The sequence below is a fragment of the Marmota monax genome, unplaced genomic scaffold (assembly GCF_021218885.2).
Source record: "Marmota monax isolate L192 unplaced genomic scaffold, Marmota_monax_Labrador192_F-V1.1 WCK01_AAM20220418_F8-fsc00109, whole genome shotgun sequence".
Lineage (NCBI taxonomy): Eukaryota > Metazoa > Chordata > Mammalia > Rodentia > Sciuridae > Marmota > Marmota monax.
This window is the reverse complement of record NW_026695229.1, coordinates 6,099,424-6,117,074: the sequence shown is the minus strand read 5'-3', so window position 1 is coordinate 6,117,074 and position 17,651 is coordinate 6,099,424. Positions and strand designations below refer to the sequence as shown.

Genomic DNA, 17,651 nt, shown 5'->3' with positions numbered 1-17,651 from the left:
GTTGTGTGTCTAAATGATATTGTAGATTTTAAAAAACATTAAAGTACATATAAAAGCAAATTATGAATAATATCCTGTTGAACACTGAAACCACATACAGAAGATCATTATTTCGGTGGCACCTTGTCAGTGGGCCTGGGTAAGTCATTGTTTCCCTCAAGCTGGGCTGAAGGTGATAATCTACTCACCAATGAGGTACATGCCAATCCAGTCTCCAGCGTCCACTTCCTCCTTAATGTCCCAGTGGATCACCAGATCCTGTGAGTGCCCTATGGAGTAGTAGGAGCTGCTAACCATGAGTGTGGAACGGCTGTCTGAGGTGACCAGGTCAGTGTCACTGGTGGAGCGGGGGATGGTCACACCATCATGAGGTCCATTCCTGATATCCATGTTGTGGAACTGGTCAGGGTTGTAGCTGTAGCGGAGTGGCTCCTTGCATCGGCGTCGGCTCTGTGAGTTTCGTGATGGAGACGCCATGGCAGCCAGGCCTAAAAACCTGTTCTGGTACAGATTCTGTGGGGACAAAGAGACAGTGAGCAGGGTCAGAATGGGCCAGCAAGTAGGTCATTGTCTTCACAGGAATTGAAGATGCACAAGGGTGGGGGGGGTGCGGAAATGAACTGTGAGGGTGCTGCCCTCCTGGAGATTTAAAACACAACATATAGCATCTTCCTTATGACAAAGCCTGCAACTCTGGGTTCACACAGGGACAAGAACAGAGATACAAATGAACTAAGGTGCCTATATTTCCAGGCTCTGCTGGAGTCTGTGCTTCACCCAGCTCCCTTTGGTTCAACTGATACTAGAAAGATTGGAATGCATGTAGCATGACCTTGAGGATATGACTGTCCCCAAACACAGTGTCATTACTTGAGTTCTCTAACACCAATTCAATTGGATCCAATTTTGTCCTTTTTGAGGGTAAATGATGATTATCATTATTGATTGTGTCAGTGATCCCTGCAGCATTCAAGAATCTACACATAGCCCAGAATTAGAGGTGGTCCCTGCTGGGCCAGGTGGCCATTCCCCTCCATTTACTACTCTCTCACTCTACAGAATGTTTCTAGGCTGTCTGACATTTCTATTAAGGATTTCAGACATCCTAGTCATCTTTGAACATCACAATTTTCAATAAAATTCAATCTCAGATGACTGTCTCCTTTGGAGGCAATGGTATTGTAGAAAACATTGCGATTGATGAAGGCTGCACTTTTGTTTCTTTTTAATGTTTGCAACATTGAGTACTTAAAATGAGCTGAGCTGATAAAGCACAGTAACTTAGAAAAGATCTAAGGAAGGGCATCACATGGAACTTAAGGGGTTCATTTTTGAAACAAGAAAGGGTGATTCTGATTTCATCAAAGAATACTAAAATTGAGTTTTAAATGTACATTTTTGGGATTCCTGGCTATAAGAATACATGCTATTCAACAAATAATAACATTTTTGTTGTCAAAAAGAGAAAATTAAAGCCAAGAAGTATTGAATCATGCTATTTAGATTATAGGGACTGGAACTTATTATGTACATCAATCAAATGGAAGTTATTGACATTTTGTTTCCCAACCATGAGGACAAGACCCCAGAACCAGATTATACTTCAAATTATATAAAGATATTAAACAGTAATTCAGGCCTGTACTATTTCCATCTTCCAAGACCAGGGAACTTGTGAAAAGCGCATGAACCTGATTAAACACAGTAGTGGCATTATGAATCTTGGTCCTAGATGACCAACTAGATGGCTTTTTTATTCATTAGTTGTGTCTCTTGTAAAGAATTCCTCTGGCTTTACTGGTGATAACCAGAGAATTACTACAGGCAGAAAAACCAGCCTCAGAAAATATCTCATCACACTATCAGGTTCATATCCCCTATTTTTTTTAATGCTTGTCTTGTCACTACAACTAGCTCTCCTGTCATCAGCACAGGCAAAGCCCAGGGAAGCATGAACCAGCCACCCACCCACCCATCTCAGGGCTATTCTGGATAGTTCAGGACAGGATTCAATAAATTGACAATCCTCCAGGGGCCTCGATAAAATCTCCAAAACAGAAAGGCTGCTGCTATAGCATAAAATTTCTCAAGTTTGCACATAATTTAAGTGCACCAATAACATCTTGTAGTATTTTGGAGATTGAATACTGCTTGGAATTAAATGAAATAGTCAAATATATAATTAAGAGTTAGATCAAACCATGATCACACTGGTATGGGGTAGATGACTAAATCTATCTGAACTTCAGCCTTTCATCCATAAAAAGGTCATTGTCAGAATTTAACACATCCATGCAAATCAAGTTCTTGGCACAGTAAGAATTTAATAAATAAAAATATACCAGTACCACTGGTATTATACAAAGGATTAAGAGACTGCTTTTGCTAAAAGCACTGGCTTTTGGAAATGCAGGTGCCCAGTGGTAACTAAAAGCAAGAAAAAATCTTGGCATCTCTGCCTTCATTTTGTATGTTTCCTTTATTACCTTAAATTTTGGATCAGATTCCTACACAAATCTGTATGTGGACGTGTTAGTTACTTAAGGAGTATCTGTCTAAAAACTGGTAACACAAGGGTGTAAGCCCTAAATTTACCTAACCTCTTTCATCCCTTTTTCAAGGCTGAAGGCACTAAGGTATTCTCAAGATTTTCAGGAATATCATAACCAACAGATTCTCAACTGCACACTTTCATGACATCCTGCCCTACACTCCCAGAGGTACACCTAAATGTCTCCAGTCATTGCTCTAAACCTGACCAGAATAATGAGTCTTACAGGCAGATCAACCTGTGACAAGTTTGTCTCCACTTAATGGAAGCAATTACCTCATGGTGGGAGATCAGGTTGTCCCCTCAGCTGGAGCACACAGCTCATGATGGAAACCAGATTGCAATAACTACTTCTTTAGGACCTAAAAGAACCAGTCCTGAGATAATGTTCAACTGGATCTTAGTTTGATCAAGACTGCTTAATTATGCATACCTCTTGTCCTCTACCCCATTTCTTCCTTTATTTAAATCTAGTGCTCCTATCAGTATCTCTCAAGACTGAGACTGATTGTCTTCCCAATATAACTATATTGAATAAATTCCTTTTCTATTTCACTATTACTTTTTTCATTTTGATATTTGGGGCTAGTTTGTATATTTGTCAGTTTGTGTTTTGGTCAGCTTTTTCATTGCTGCAATGAAAAGAACTGACAAAAATAATTTTAGAGGAGGAAATGTTTATTTGGTGCTCATGGTTTCAGAGGTCTCAGTCCACAGATGGCCCACTGCATTCCTCAGGGCCTGAGATAAGGCAGAACATTATGGCAGAAGAGTGTGGTGGTGGAAAGCAGCTCAAGATGCGGTACTAAGAAGCAGAGAGACTTTTCCTTTCACCAAGAACAAAATGTAAGTCCCAAAGGTAAACTCCAATGACCCGCCTTCTCCAGCCACACCCAACCTGCCTACAGATCCCACCCAGTTAATCCCTATCAGTGGATTAATGCACTGACCAGGTTAAAACTCTCATAATCCAATCATTTTACCTCTAAACTTTCTTGCATTTTCTCACATATGAGCCTTTGGGGGGGCACCTAATACCTAAACCATAACAACCTGATAGATTGGGATTCCCTGAAGTCACCCCCTCTCTGGCCTAGGACTCCGGCAATGGTATTACTTTAGAAAGGAAGTCCAACTGAAACACAAGATGTGGGAAGTCAGCCACCCTAATCCACTGGCCAAATGTCCCTTCACATCACCACAGAGTCCTCGCACTTAAATTCATTCTGTACAGACCCTAAAGGTCACTCCTGCTCATGTCACTCTGGGGTTTCCTTACAAAATTAAAATTATAGATGTGTATGGTAAATGAGCTCTCTATACCAACTTCCAGAGGACGCGATCCCTTTATCTGTAACGTTTGTGATTGAGTAGGATATTTTTGCATTAGTGTTGAGGAGGCTGAAAGAATTTTTATCAACATGATTTCAATCAGGGCTTCAAAAAGATGAGAAGAGTGTTTCTCTTTTGTTAAAGACATGATTGCTATCCACATGGTGAGAACAAAGATGTAGAGGGAAACGTTAGTGAAGGAGGGGATGTTTGTCAGTGATTACTGGGTTGGAATAATGGTGTTTTTCCTGGAATAAGAAAGGCAGCCTCAAATGAAGCTGTTCCTGGAAGGTCATGCTCTCTTACTGACCCTGGCAAAATATATGCTGCTACTTCAGTTTTATTAACACACGGATATAAGAACCTGGCTTTTAATATTCATTTATTCATACTTGCAAGCAGAATTTGCACTTCTTCAAGGCAATGCCCTAGAACCAACTCTTTTATAGCCTCCCCTTGTATCCTGTCTTATTCCCAAGGAACAGGGCTTTCCGCTTCATGATCCACAGCACTCCCATTCCCTGAAAGGCTGCTTATTGTCTTACTGCTAGTTGGTCTGTCTCTATTTATTCCTATCAAGTTTTGTCCTGCTTATATCCCCTGTGATTGGCATAACTACTGGTTTAAAAATGCCCTTCAAACTTTAAGAGATTTTATTTTATTCAATTATATCCTTTTTTTATACTGAAAGTGGCTTGTAAAGATACTTACAATACATAAAAACATGGTAATTTAGTAGGAAGTGGGAGAGAGAGAGAGAGAGAGAGAGAGAGAGAGAGAGAGAAGATAGGGTCAAAAAGTTATGTAGGAAGGAAGCCAACATAAAACTAGGATCAATTATGTCCTAAATAGATGTTTTTGTTAAAGACTCACAACAGGTGCTTCTTTTTGTTTTAATTTTCTACCTTTATTGGTAATAAAATACTATGATTTTAAGGTGTACGACATAATGATTTGATAAACATATCTTTTGTGAAATGATTTTCATGATCAAGTTAGTTAACACCTCTTTCATCCCAATCTTTTAAATTTTTTCTTATTTTGTTTTGTGGTGAGAACATTTAAGTAAATTTCAGTAGTTGCATTTTGAATACAGCAGGTGGATAGCATCCATGGCCAAACATGAATTCTTTTGTGCTCACAGTTTTCCCAGACATTCATGAATGTTCCCAGCACACACTGTAGACTTATCGGGCTGGAAAAAGGCTGTTTAACCATTCTTCCTTCACATCTGAACCATGGGAGATAGATGAAGATGAAGATCTGTTCCTGCTTTTAAATAGCCTTGGATAAAGACCACTCTCTTTCTAGACAGTGATACCAGTGTTTTACAACCCTGCAATTCTTCCTAATCTTGAAGGCAGACCTCCTCTGACAGAAGACCTCCTTCCTCTTTACTCTCTGAGAAAGGTGGCTCTCCCCATTCTCTGTATGAAGAGGAATTGATGGGTATCACTAATTGATGGGGCTCCTAGGTTTTTCTTCATCCCATAAAATAATTCAAGTGTCTCATATCATCACTTACTTTTGGTGATAGGCAATATGATGCAGATAAAAGGATTACAAGATATCAGCAATTGTTCCTATAACAATATAATTTTCCAATCATTGGTTGTAATTAAGGGTCCCTAGTTATGGGCTATGTTAAGCACAGATTTTAATTGACCCTGAGAAAATGGATACAATGAAAACAATCTAAACAAATTTCACAAAGAGCCCTACTTTTTAAGGTGCAGAATTCCATCTGTTGGGTTTTTTCTATTTATAGCAGAGGCTCCAACTCTTACTAGAGGAGGGTCCAGTCCATGTCTGGGTTCAGGGCATCTGGAACAAAGAACTGAGCAAGACACACAGGAGAAGTAGCCAGAGGGTAGCTTTATTGAAAGTGGATGTACATTCATAAAGCAGAACAGGCTGAAAGGGAGAGAATGGCCGAAGGCACCCCCCCACCCCCAAACCAGGAACCTAGTGGCTTGTATCTACTTTCACTCGGGGATTTCCAGAAGAGGTGCCACTCAGCCTCATTCCACTTGGTCCTATGGATGCCCAAGGTGGGTGTTCCCATGGCAATGTGTGGGTCCTATGCAGCCAGGGTGGAGTTCCCATGGCAACATGGGGGCTGCCAAGCAGGTATATTTTCCTATGACCTGCCAAGTATCTTGGTATATTCAGCCAATTTGTCATTCCTAACCTCATGTCTCATAATGTTTTGTTTACATATTTTGCTCTCAAACTTAAAATAAAACATTGTAATTGTTGAAATGCTTTGAATTAAGTGATATGTGTTTGGTTTGTTGTTGTTGTTTTTAATCTTGGAACAGGCTTTGTGTGTTTAATGTGGTTTATGATATTTGTGTGCAGTAGAGCACATTAGCAAAAACAAAACCTTCTGCAAGAAGATAGGATTTTAAAAGCAGAAAATCATCACTTGTAGGTCAAGAGCATGTTATTATGTGTAGATTTTTTTTTTTTTAAGAATTGTAGGCAGACAAAAGGTTTCGTGCTGTCAGTTTCTGTCTGACAAAGTCATTACCAGCTTTCTGTTTAGGAATATAAGGCTGTGAGTCCATATCTCACACAAAAAGAAAGCAAACCAATACATATCTAAAACAGAGAAAATAATTCTTAAAAATTGCTTTACATTAGGAAATAAAAAAATAATAATCATAAGAGAAAAACAGGCCCTGAAGGAAACTTTACTAAAGAATATAAGATGCAGTTATAAAAACTGGCATTATTTACTTGGAATAAAGAGCATAATAGTTTTGAATCCAAGAGCAGATTTTATTTTGATCAAGTAGATGCCTGGAGCCTTTTATTTTACTGTGTTCTTAGCTCTGGTTATGTCATCATAGGGGTAATGGAACTAAAAAAAAATTCAGAATTTGTCTCTCTTCTCAAAGAACTTGAGAACATTTACAACAAAAGAAATGTACAATAAAATAGGGAAATATAAAATCCACAGAAGTAAAGAAATAACAATAAGAAAGAAGATAATAATGATCATGAGCATTTATTCTAGGCAGGGGACATTGCACATTGTCTCATTAAAATCCTATTAAGTAACACTATTGTCTGGCAGTGGTAGGGAAATCAGCTCAGAACAGTTAATTAAAATTCTCAAGGTCATACACCTTGTAGCAGAAGAAGGAGTTATGGAACCTGTGTATGTGGGCACTTTTATCATTCTCAAACTCTTTCTCGAAATTATATTTCCTACCATGGACAGACATGCTTCTTTCAGCTTCTTGGTAGTCAAAAAGATAAAGAGAGAGAGAGAGAGAGAGAGAGAGAGAGAGAGAGAGAGAGAGAGAGAGAGAGAGAGAGGGAGTTTAGTTGTTATGATCAGAATGCTGGAATTTTTTTTTCTCTTTTCAAGTCTTTCATAAAAGACTTCACATTGGACTTTCTGTAGGGAACAACATGCATGTGCTGAATAATATCTCAAGAGACTTCTCAAGAGACTTTAAAAAAATTACAAACATGGTGGCAGATTCTCATACAAGTCTTTGACAATATCTGAGGTCATAGTACGAGTTTATTTGGGGCTGAACCAGTGGGTTCGGCTGTGCTGCCTTGTTGAGGGCCACGGCATTGCCTTTTGGCCAAATTCCAATGTCTACTTGTCTTATTTCATACTTAATCCCCATAGCTCCTACTCTCAACTCAAGGCTTGTCTTCCATATGACATCTTCCTCCTCTCTGACTTTGATGAACAAGGAGAGCCTGAATAACATGTTCTGTATAAAATTGTCTTCCTTGTTGACTTTTTTTTTCCCTATCAGTGTCCTAGAGGGCAGACACCAAGAGAGCTGGGTCCTTGCCTGGATCCTCTATGTTTGCATTTCTAGTTCCCTGGCAAAAATGTGAACATTTTGTTGAATGAATGAATGAGTGTATGTGTGGGTGATGTGTGAGTTGGGGTGCATGTGTCTCCCATGTCTCAGAGTCATGACATATAGCTAAGAGCTTATTTAGTGTTAAGAACAAGGCTTGATGCCCAGAATCCCTGAGCCCCTGTTTCCTAAATTACATTGGTATGGATCAGGTGTCCAGATGGCAGGACCAGCTGAAGTCCCAGCAGAACCCCCAGAGGCTGTACAGGAGAAGAGGAGATGGCTTTGGCTGCATGGTTCAGACATAGACCAAGACAGTTTATCCAAATTTCCACTCACTGTCTCAGGCCTGCTGATCTCGACAGGCTAAAATGAGAAGCCTCCTACCCAATCTGATGGCCTGTCCTTCTAGGCAGAATTGCAAGAGAATACAAAAATCATGTTGCCCACACATTTCCTCTGAGTCACCATTGTGAAGGAAACAATTTGTTAAAACAAAAAAAGAAAGAAGCTCACTTTTCTGGGAGTTGTCCTTTACCTGTCAAATAAGAAGGGAGTTTTGGGGATGAAATACTGCCTTGAGTTCCCCTCTCCATCTCATTTCCTAAGATTTGAGTTGTTCATTTTGCATTGCTATAATAAAATATCTGAGAATGGGTACTTTATAAGGAGAGAGATTTGTTTGGCTCACAATTTTGGTGGCTGGTCAAAATACCATGGTTCAAGCCATCTCAGTGATGGCCCCCTTGGCTGATTCACGAGATGGCAGAGAAGTGGAGAGGGGAGTGGTTGGGTATAGAGAAGACAGTAAGCCTGTGGAATGGTTTCATGTTACAACAAACAGCTGTCTTGAGATTCTTACACTGCAAAACCAGAGTTAATCTTCTCATGAGGATTGAACCACCATGACCTCATTACTTTCTCCACTTCTTAACAGTTCTACCACCCCTGTACCTCTGAGGACCTTGCTGCCAGCACATGAACCTCTGGGGACAAACCATATTCAAATCATAGCATGCATCCTACCTACACATTTATTCCTCTGCTTGGAAACTGCTATGTGAGTGAGGTAGTAGACAGAACTAGGTTTGGTGGCTGTGAGGAGACCTTGAACCCTGTCAGATGCTAGAATTCTTCTGAGGAAGAAAATGTGACATCACTGACATATCACCATCTTCATCTAACTCCTCAGCTCCCAGATGTCTGTTCCTGAAACTTGGTCCTTGAATTGTGCCCCCAGCCTCTCAGCCATCTGTTGAAAAGCTTTCTTTTGTCTGGCCATTGTGTAGAAGAATATCACAGAATTACATAAAGTAAATTGTGTGGGCTCCTTTTCTTTGAAAAAGAAATAAAATCCCACACATTACTGGCTACATGGGAACATTAGGTGAAGGAAATTTTAATAAGGAATTCAGAGAATATCAAAGCCAGAGAATATTCACATCAGAAGTCATGACTTAAAGCAAGAGACTTGTTAAAATGATAGTCAGACATATTTATAAAGAAAACATAAAGCCTTATCATCCATGAAAAAAATATAGCAATAGGTTTAAGACAGTTGACCAACCTCTCTCTGTCCTGTTGATGGTGGCAGTGAGGAAGTCTTTGCTCCTTGTATCTCATGAGCTGTTCTTACTCATATGGGAGAGAAGCAAGCAGGAGTCTCAACTGGGTCTCACTAGGCATGTTGTATGTATTTTTTGCTGTTTTGGTCAAGTCTGGGAATTTTTTTGTGCAACTCTGTATCATTCGGATGCTTAAAAGTGTTTAACAGTGAAGTTTTTGAAATCTGGGCAGTTTGCATGCAGAGCACTGAGTAGGGAGCAATGGATACAGGAAAGGAAAGGTAAAGGCAGGGGGCCCTCTCCATGTTATTTAGGGGAAATTTTCTGTTACCTTGAACCTCCTCTTATCTACACAGAAAGGAACGATATGGAAAGTGGTACTCGTGTGTGTGTGTGTGTGTGTGTGTGTGTGTGTGTGTCTAAGAGACAGAGACAGAATGAGTGGATGTGTACAGATGTGAAGAGGAAGTTTTTTCCTCCTCTATATTAGACAGGACCATTTCTTCCTCAGGAGGGCACGGATCTGATGGAAATTGGAAAAGCTCCTTTGCCTATTGACACATGCAAGAAAAAGGGTATGCTCTCATCTCCCAGAACCATGGTGACACTTGAGCAGCTCCAAGTCTGAGTCCAGGGACAGTGTTGACAACAGAAGAGCCTCCTGGTGAGAGACAGGCAAAGAGACTGGCTCCCAGTAGGCCATATCATCCTCTCAGGACATCCAACACAGGGCATTTGTAAGGTGCCCAGTGACTCTTGAGCCCCACCAGAATGGGCTATGTCAAAGAGGGTGACTTGTGTTTCTTCCCATAATTGGGGGACTACTAGCTGTTTGGCCATAGTTCTATCTCCAAAAACCAACCATGAATCATAATCCTAGAGTGAGAGTTGTGGGAGAATCCTGGTCCAGCCCTGTTCTTATTCCTTAGGAAGCTAAGCTCCAGAGAAGGGGCAATTGTCTGTCCTGATCACACAGCAAATGAGTGACAGGGCCACAACTGTACCTTAAGCCTTCTTGGGGCTTATTAACTGCCTCACCTATTGTCAGAGCTGTTGCTCTGGGAGGCAGCATCAGGTTTCTTGAGAATGTGAGCCGACGCGTGTTTCCTTCTGCTATTCATGGTTGTGTTCAGATGTGCTTGCTAATGAGCAATGTGGTCAGGCAATGGATAGATCTAAGAATTGCACTTTAATAGGATTGCTGATGAGGTTCTGTGTTTGCATACATATTGAAGTTAATACTAGAAAATGTGTTATTATTTATTGTGGAGGCTCAAGGTGATGTATAAATTCTCTCTAAAATTTTTATTTCTCCTGAGAGATTGAACTCAGTATAGTCAGGTGGATTTTTAATAAATCCTGTTTTCAGTTTTCTTTTTCCTCCCTTCAGCTCACTCATTTAGCAATAGTTTATGCATTTTTAAGTGTGTACTAGATGCAGTGCTAAGAATTGAGCATGGATACAGAGATGAATTAAACAGTGCTCTTGCCCTCCAATAGTTTTGTGCAGGGGGCAGGCACTTAAGCAATCAATAATGACACAGTAACAAGGGCAGTGATAGGTGTGGTCAGCATGATCCCTTGTGGAAGAGAAATAAATGCTAGAAACACCTTCCAAGGTGGGGGAACATTAAAGCTGAACTTGGAAGAAGGAAGAGGAATGTCACTGCTGGACAAGGGCAGAGGGCAATCCAATCAAAGCAGAAGGAACTCCCGGTGTAAAGGCTCAGTGTTACAAAAAGCATGCCAAAAGCATGCAGGCTCCCATTTTTAGCGGAGCTCCTCTATGTCACCTGCCAGAGAGTGTCAGGTGCAGCTGGACGTATGGAAAGAGGGTCTCCCATGCCACACCAAGGAATAGGATCTCTTGCATTGGAGAGTAAGGAGATATTGAATCTGAGAAGTGATGGAGTATGTCCATTCTAGAAACAACACAGTGTGGCAACGAGGAGAACAGCAAGGAGCATGGAGCCTGATATGATGGGGATTACATCCCACTGCTCTCCTGAAGGGCCACGTGCACAGAGGAGCTTCATCAAGCAGGTGGTCCCTAAGTCTAGACCCACATTGTCATTCCCAACCCCATTGTGAAGTATCACTATGAAAGAAGGAGAGGGAAGCAACGAGGTCTGGCCTGGGTCCTTGAAAGACTATGAATGAAAGGGACAATCCAAAGGCATGATCACAGAGCACCACAGATAGCAGCATAAGCAGTCTGTTTTTCTAGATTGTCATGCTGTTGCATTTACCCATAATATGTCAGTGAGTAGGTACCACACAGCACCTTCCAAGCCAGGTGGGACTGTGTCTGATTTTATTATTACTTAGGGATTTTGCATCACTTAAGGGTAGAGCTGCAGAACACTTTGCTCATCAGAACTAATCAGGAAAAGTAAAGTTTAGAATTTTTACATCCTTCATTTACAAAACTCAACTCAAAACAGTATGGATTAAATTGGACTGACTTTCTGGGAAATACTATATTTGAAATCTTATCTTGCCATGAAATGTGGTACAAAGTCCATTCTTCATGGTTTTATAGTAAAGTAATGTTGCCAACAGTGTACTAGAGTAAATTAATATGGAGGTTAAAAACATGTGAGCACATGCCACATGATCTATACCATGTTAAGTGATGATGTGTTGGGGTAGATACTATCTACTGGGTGAGAATAATACACAAATAAACCATTTCAATACAGAATAACAAATGAGTTGAGAGGGACTTAGAAAATGGAGAGATATTCACAGACTTTGTGTGATGGAGAAAGAAATAGGCTTGGGGAAAAGCAGAGAGGATTTATTTTAGGCAGAAGGAACACACCAAGGTGCAGCGTTGTAAAGACTGCTGTGTCATATTGAGGGAACAGGAAGACCAGATTGTCTCAAGAAGAGGGTGCATGGGGCAGGAACAGTGGGGAAGAATGAGGCTGGAGCAGAAACAGGATCAAGTCTGGAGCTCACCTGAACCATGCCAAGCCAAGCTGCACCATAAAGAGAGAGGTGCTTCTTTTGAAGATAGGGAAAGATCTAGTGGTGGCTTCACCTTCATTGTGCCTTCACAATTGATTGTGGATGCACATCTTCCTTTAGGAGCATCTTGGTGGAAGTTTCTGCTGAAGCTCCAGAGGAAGTTACTGGGCAGGTAAGTGGATATTGCATAGCTCTCACTTCCTTCTATGGGAGGGCAGGACATCTACACTTGCATTCTCAGATCACCTGTCAGGCCAGAGGATGGCCTCATCTTGGACCACAGTAGTAAAGGTGTGGCAGGATTGAGGAACATGAGCTCTCACGTGTGTCATCAGTACACAGTGGGGCTGAACTACCACCACCAGCAGCATTGTCCTTTGTGATTAAAATGCCCCAGATAAATATACAGACATTTCTGATACACATTCAGTGTTAATATGTGAGACCATTTTTGGAAAGCAAGTTAAAGCAATGATGAAGAGAAAAACACGAATAGCCATATAAGGGCTTCTCGTTCCCCTCTCCTTCTGTTTCATACTCATCCCTCTCCCTTCCCTGAGGAGTGACAGAGCCAGTTCCTTTCCTAGAGGAGGGGTCACAGGTAACACATTCCCTCCCTAGTTCCTTCCTTTTCTCCACTGTGCCCACTCCTGAGATATTTCTAGCCCATGTTACTTAGTTCCAATTCTAGCTGCTACTCCTCTGAGCCACACAGAGCTGTACCAACTCAGCACCGAAGCTATAATAGGAGAGCCAGCAGAGATGGTTTAAATTGAGAGATTTCTGTTGGAAGAAGAAAGAAATAAAAAGAACTGGTGCAATTTTTCTTTTAAAAAGTAGGCCTATCTTTAGTAATTTGGGATAAAATGGGAGAGTTGAAAGGATCAGGAGAAAAATCAATGCATTAGCATCTCCATCAGGCTCTTAACATCAACAGAAGGGAGAAATGACATAAAGCAAAGACAAAGAATTGCTTTTTAAGTGAGCCAAAGATAAATAGGCAAGTGTCTAACAGTGGGAGAATTCTTTGTGGAAAATTTCAATAGCCTCAAGATATCCCCATGGTCAAAACGAGAAAATCAGGTGACCTAGATGGGTGCCATGTTACTTTATTATCAATTATTCATGGAAATAATAAAAGGAAGAAGTAATTCGATTTGAAAACAAAAAGTGGGATTTGTTATTCAGCTCTAATAGCATTGGATAAATTCACTATGATTAGGATAAATGTGGGTTGTATATTCCCAACCACTCAGTCCTGATTTTTGCCTGGTTCCAAAGAACATTAAAGGAAAAGAAACACTGAGCTGCTACCTCTTATGCATGTCTTATGCATTGATGGAATTCTTTAGCATATCTAAGAGAAAGTCTCTTCTGATATTTTTCATACACACTAAACTGTTTTTGATTTTTTTTCAAAGTTAACAAGAGGAATAATCAATTGAGCCACCTTAGAAACTTTGAACTCAGGGTCAAAGCTATAGTCTGTTATGGGATTTTAGACAATATTTTTAGTTTTGCAGACTAGAGAAGAGGGAAAGTTTGTGTAATTCATCTCTTGTTTGGATGCCTGCGACTACCACTTGAGCTTGTCTGTCATACACAAAAGATGGAGCTGCCACAGGGAATATGTAAGTTCCAGTATTTCTTATTATCAACTCTCAGCTAAGGAAATCCTTGCATGGTATAGGTTTTCATTAAATTCAATGAGCGTACAGTTTAATTGGTGCTATCTCCTTGACTTTCTGTGGCAATCACCAGAAGGCAAATAGACGATTATTATCTCACTAAGACATTTTTTTTTTTACTTGTAAGCTGATGCCTAGATATGGCAGGTCTCGATGATATGGTAATGTATTCAAGAATATTCACTGAGCGGCCGAGTTCCGGCTCCCGGAACCGTCCCGGAACCGCCCTGGCTCAGGGCTGCGGAGCCTGCGGAGGCTGCTTCTTGGACCCTGCTACTATCAGAGCATACACCAAGCACTAAGCGGCCGAATTCCGGCTCCCGGAACTGAGCCCGCGGGGACTGCTTCTTGGAGCTTACACTTATAGGAGCTTACACCGAGCACGGAGCGGCCGAGTTCCGGCTCCCGGAACTTCCCTGGACCGGGGCTAGGAGCCCGCGGAAACTGTGTCTCGGTCCGGGTCCTGCTGAGGGCAGGTCAGGACTCACCCATTGCTTGGGTTGCCTGGCAAGGGGAACGAAATGCTGCCATTCGCATAGGATACCAACATGGCAGAGATCTGATGTCAGCAGAAAGCGGTGGAGGAGAGATCTTCATCAATACCAGCGGTGACATAAGCAGTTGGTCTCCTGGTAAGGGGGGTGAGGCTCAGTCACCCGAGTCTCCTCAATTTGTCCTCGAGCCAGAGGGAAGGAGCCGGGCCGCCGCCAGCCCCCGGAGCAGGCCCAGCGGCTCGCCAGCGTGGTGACCGCGTGACCCCAATTGGAGAGGGGGCGGAGAGGAGCCGCCACCCACACCCGCCAGGTGGGCAGACCCACGACCCAGTAGTACATGGGCGTGGTAGGAGGGGCAGGGCAGAGCCGCCCTTCGCGCTTGCAAGGTAAACAGACCTGTGACAGCCTGGCGGGTCAGGCCCAGTGGCCTGCCAGTGTGGTACACACGTCACCCCAACTCGAGTAGGGGCAGAGCAGATCCTTATCCCACGCCCGGATCAGGCCCTGCCGGTGTGGTGGTCACGTGACCCCAATTGGAGTGGGGGTGGAGCGGAACCGCCACCCGTGCCCGCAGGGTGAGCAGACCAGTGATCAACCTGCAGATCAGGCCCAGGGGTCCGCAGGCATGGTAGGAGGGGCAGGGCAGATCCGCCGCCCGCGCCTTCAAGGTAGGCAGACCTACAACAGACCGGCGGATCAGGCCCAGGAGCCTGCCGGCGGGGTACAAACACCACCCTAATTGGAGTAGTGACAGAGCAGAGTCTCCTCCCTTGCCAGGAACAGACCCAGCATCCTGCAGGCGGGGTAGTCACGACACCCCAATTGGAGTAGGGGCAAAGCAGAGCCTCCACCCGTGCCCGAAAGGTGGGCAGATCTGCGACCGACCAGCGGGACAGGCCCAGTGGCCTGCTGGTACGACAGACACGTCACCCCAATTGGAGTAGGGGCAGAACAGAGCCGCCACCAGCTCCCAGAACAGGCCCAGTGACCTGCAGGCGTGGTAGCCACGACACCCCAATTGGAATAAGGAGAGAGCAGAGCCGCCGCCCGCACCTGCAGGAAAGATACGCAAGCAGTATGAAAAGACAAGGAAAGAAAGGACCACAAGCAATGCAGGTCAACGCAACTTTAGAAGAGGTAACAGCTGCAGCAGATGGAATGTCAGATAAAGAATTTAGGATATACATGCTTCAGATGATCTGGAGTATCAAGGAAGACATTAAACAGCAGAATCAGACAATGAAAGATCACTTCGACAACGAATTACGCAAACAAATCCAGGAAGCAAAGGATCAACTATACAGGGAGATAGAGGTTATAAAAAACAAGCAATCAGAAATCCTAGAAATGCAGGAAGCAATAAACCAACTTAAAAACTCAATGGAGAATACTACCAACAGAGTAGAACACTTAGAAGATAGAACATCAGACAATGAAGACAAAGTATTTCAACTGGAAAAGAACATAGACAGCTCAGCAAGACTGTTAAGAAACCATGAACAGAACATCCAAGAAATATGGGATAACATTAAGAGACCAAACTTAAGAGTCATTGGGATACAGGAAGGTACAGAGCTCCAAACCAAAGGAATGAGCAGTCTATTCAATGAAATAATACAAGAAAACTTCCCAGACTTGAAGAATGAGACAGAATCCCAAATCCTAGAAGCCTACAGGACGCCGAATGTGCAAAATCATAAGAGATCCACACCTAGACACATTATAATGAAGATGCCCAACATACAGAATAAGGAGAGAATTTTAAAAGCTACAAGAGAAAGGAAGCAGATTACATTTAGGGGCAAGCCAATCAGGATAACAGCTGATCTTTCAACACAGACTCTGAAAGCTAGAAGATCCTGGAATAACATATTTCAAACACTGAAAGATAATGGGTTCCAACCAAGAATTGTGTATCCAGCGAAATTAAGCTTCAGGATGGAGAATGAAATTAAAACCTTCCACGATAAACAAAAGTTTAAAGAATTCGCAGCTAGAAAACCATCTCTTCAAAACATCCTAGCCAAAGTATTACAGGAAGAGGAAATGGAAAATAACAATGAAAACCAACAGTGGGAGGTAGGACAGTAAGGGGGGGGGGAAACAATCAAAGAGGAAAACAAACAATGTTTAGTAACAGAAATAAACAAATATGGCTGCAAGAACAACCCATATCTCAATAATAACCCTAAATGTTAATGGCTTAAACTCACCAATTAAGAGACACAGGCTAGTAGAATGGATCACAAAACAAGACCCAACAATATGCTGCCTACAGGAGACGCATTTGATAGGAAAAGACATACATAGGCTGAAGGTGAAAGGTTGGGAAAAATCATATCACTCATATGGACTTCGGAAACAAGCAGGCGTGTCCATACTCATATCAAATAAAATAGATTTCAAGCCAAAGTTAATCAAAAGAGATAAAGAGGGACACTACATACTGCTTAAGGGAACCATACACCAACAAGACATAACAATCATAAATATTTATGCCCCAAACAATGGTGCAGCTATGTTCTCAAACAAACTCTTCTCAAGTTCAAGAGTCTAATAGACCACCACACCATAATCATGGGAGACTTCAACACACCTCTCTCGCCACTGGACAGATCTTCCAAACAAAAGTTGAATAAGGAAACTATAGAACTCAATAACACTATTAATAACCTAGACCTAATTGACATATATAGAGTATACCACCCAACATCAAGCAGTTACACTTTTTTTCTCAGCAGCACATGGATCCTTCTCAAAAATAGATCATATATTATGTCACAGGGCAACTCTTAGACAATATAAAGGAGTAGAGATATTACCATGCATCTTATCTGATCATAATGGAATGAAACTGAAAATCAACGATAAAAGAAGGAAGGAAAAAGCATACATCAATTGGAGAATGAACAATAGGTTACTGAATGATCAATGGGTTATAGAAGACATCAAGGAGGAAATTAAAAAATTCTTAGAGATAAATGAAAACACAGACACAACATATCGGAATCTATGGGACACATTGAAAGCAGTTCTAAGAGGAAAATTCATTGCTTGGAGTTCATTCCTTAAAAAAAGAAAAAACCAACAAATAAATGATCTCATACTTCATCTCAAAATCCTTGAAAAAGAAGAGCAAAACAACAGCAAAAGAAGTAGAAGGCAAGAAATAATTAAAATCAGAGCTGAAATTAATGAAATCGAAACAAAAG

The 17,651-nt window shown here is 41.8% G+C and overlaps 1 protein-coding gene across 7 annotated transcripts in view; it reads right to left on the bottom strand.

Annotated features, from left to right (window-relative positions):
* The window catches only part of Hecw1 (HECT, C2 and WW domain containing E3 ubiquitin protein ligase 1), a 417,595-nt gene that overhangs the window by 237,389 nt on the left and 162,555 nt on the right, over window positions 1–17,651 (bottom strand). For all 7 annotated transcript variants that reach the window (XM_058576839.1, XM_058576837.1, XM_058576840.1 and 4 more), the window contains one exon: window positions 189–513. In XM_058576839.1, the coding sequence (XP_058432822.1) occupies window positions 189–513 (325 nt within the window). The remainder of the gene's footprint in view (window positions 1–188; window positions 514–17,651) is intronic.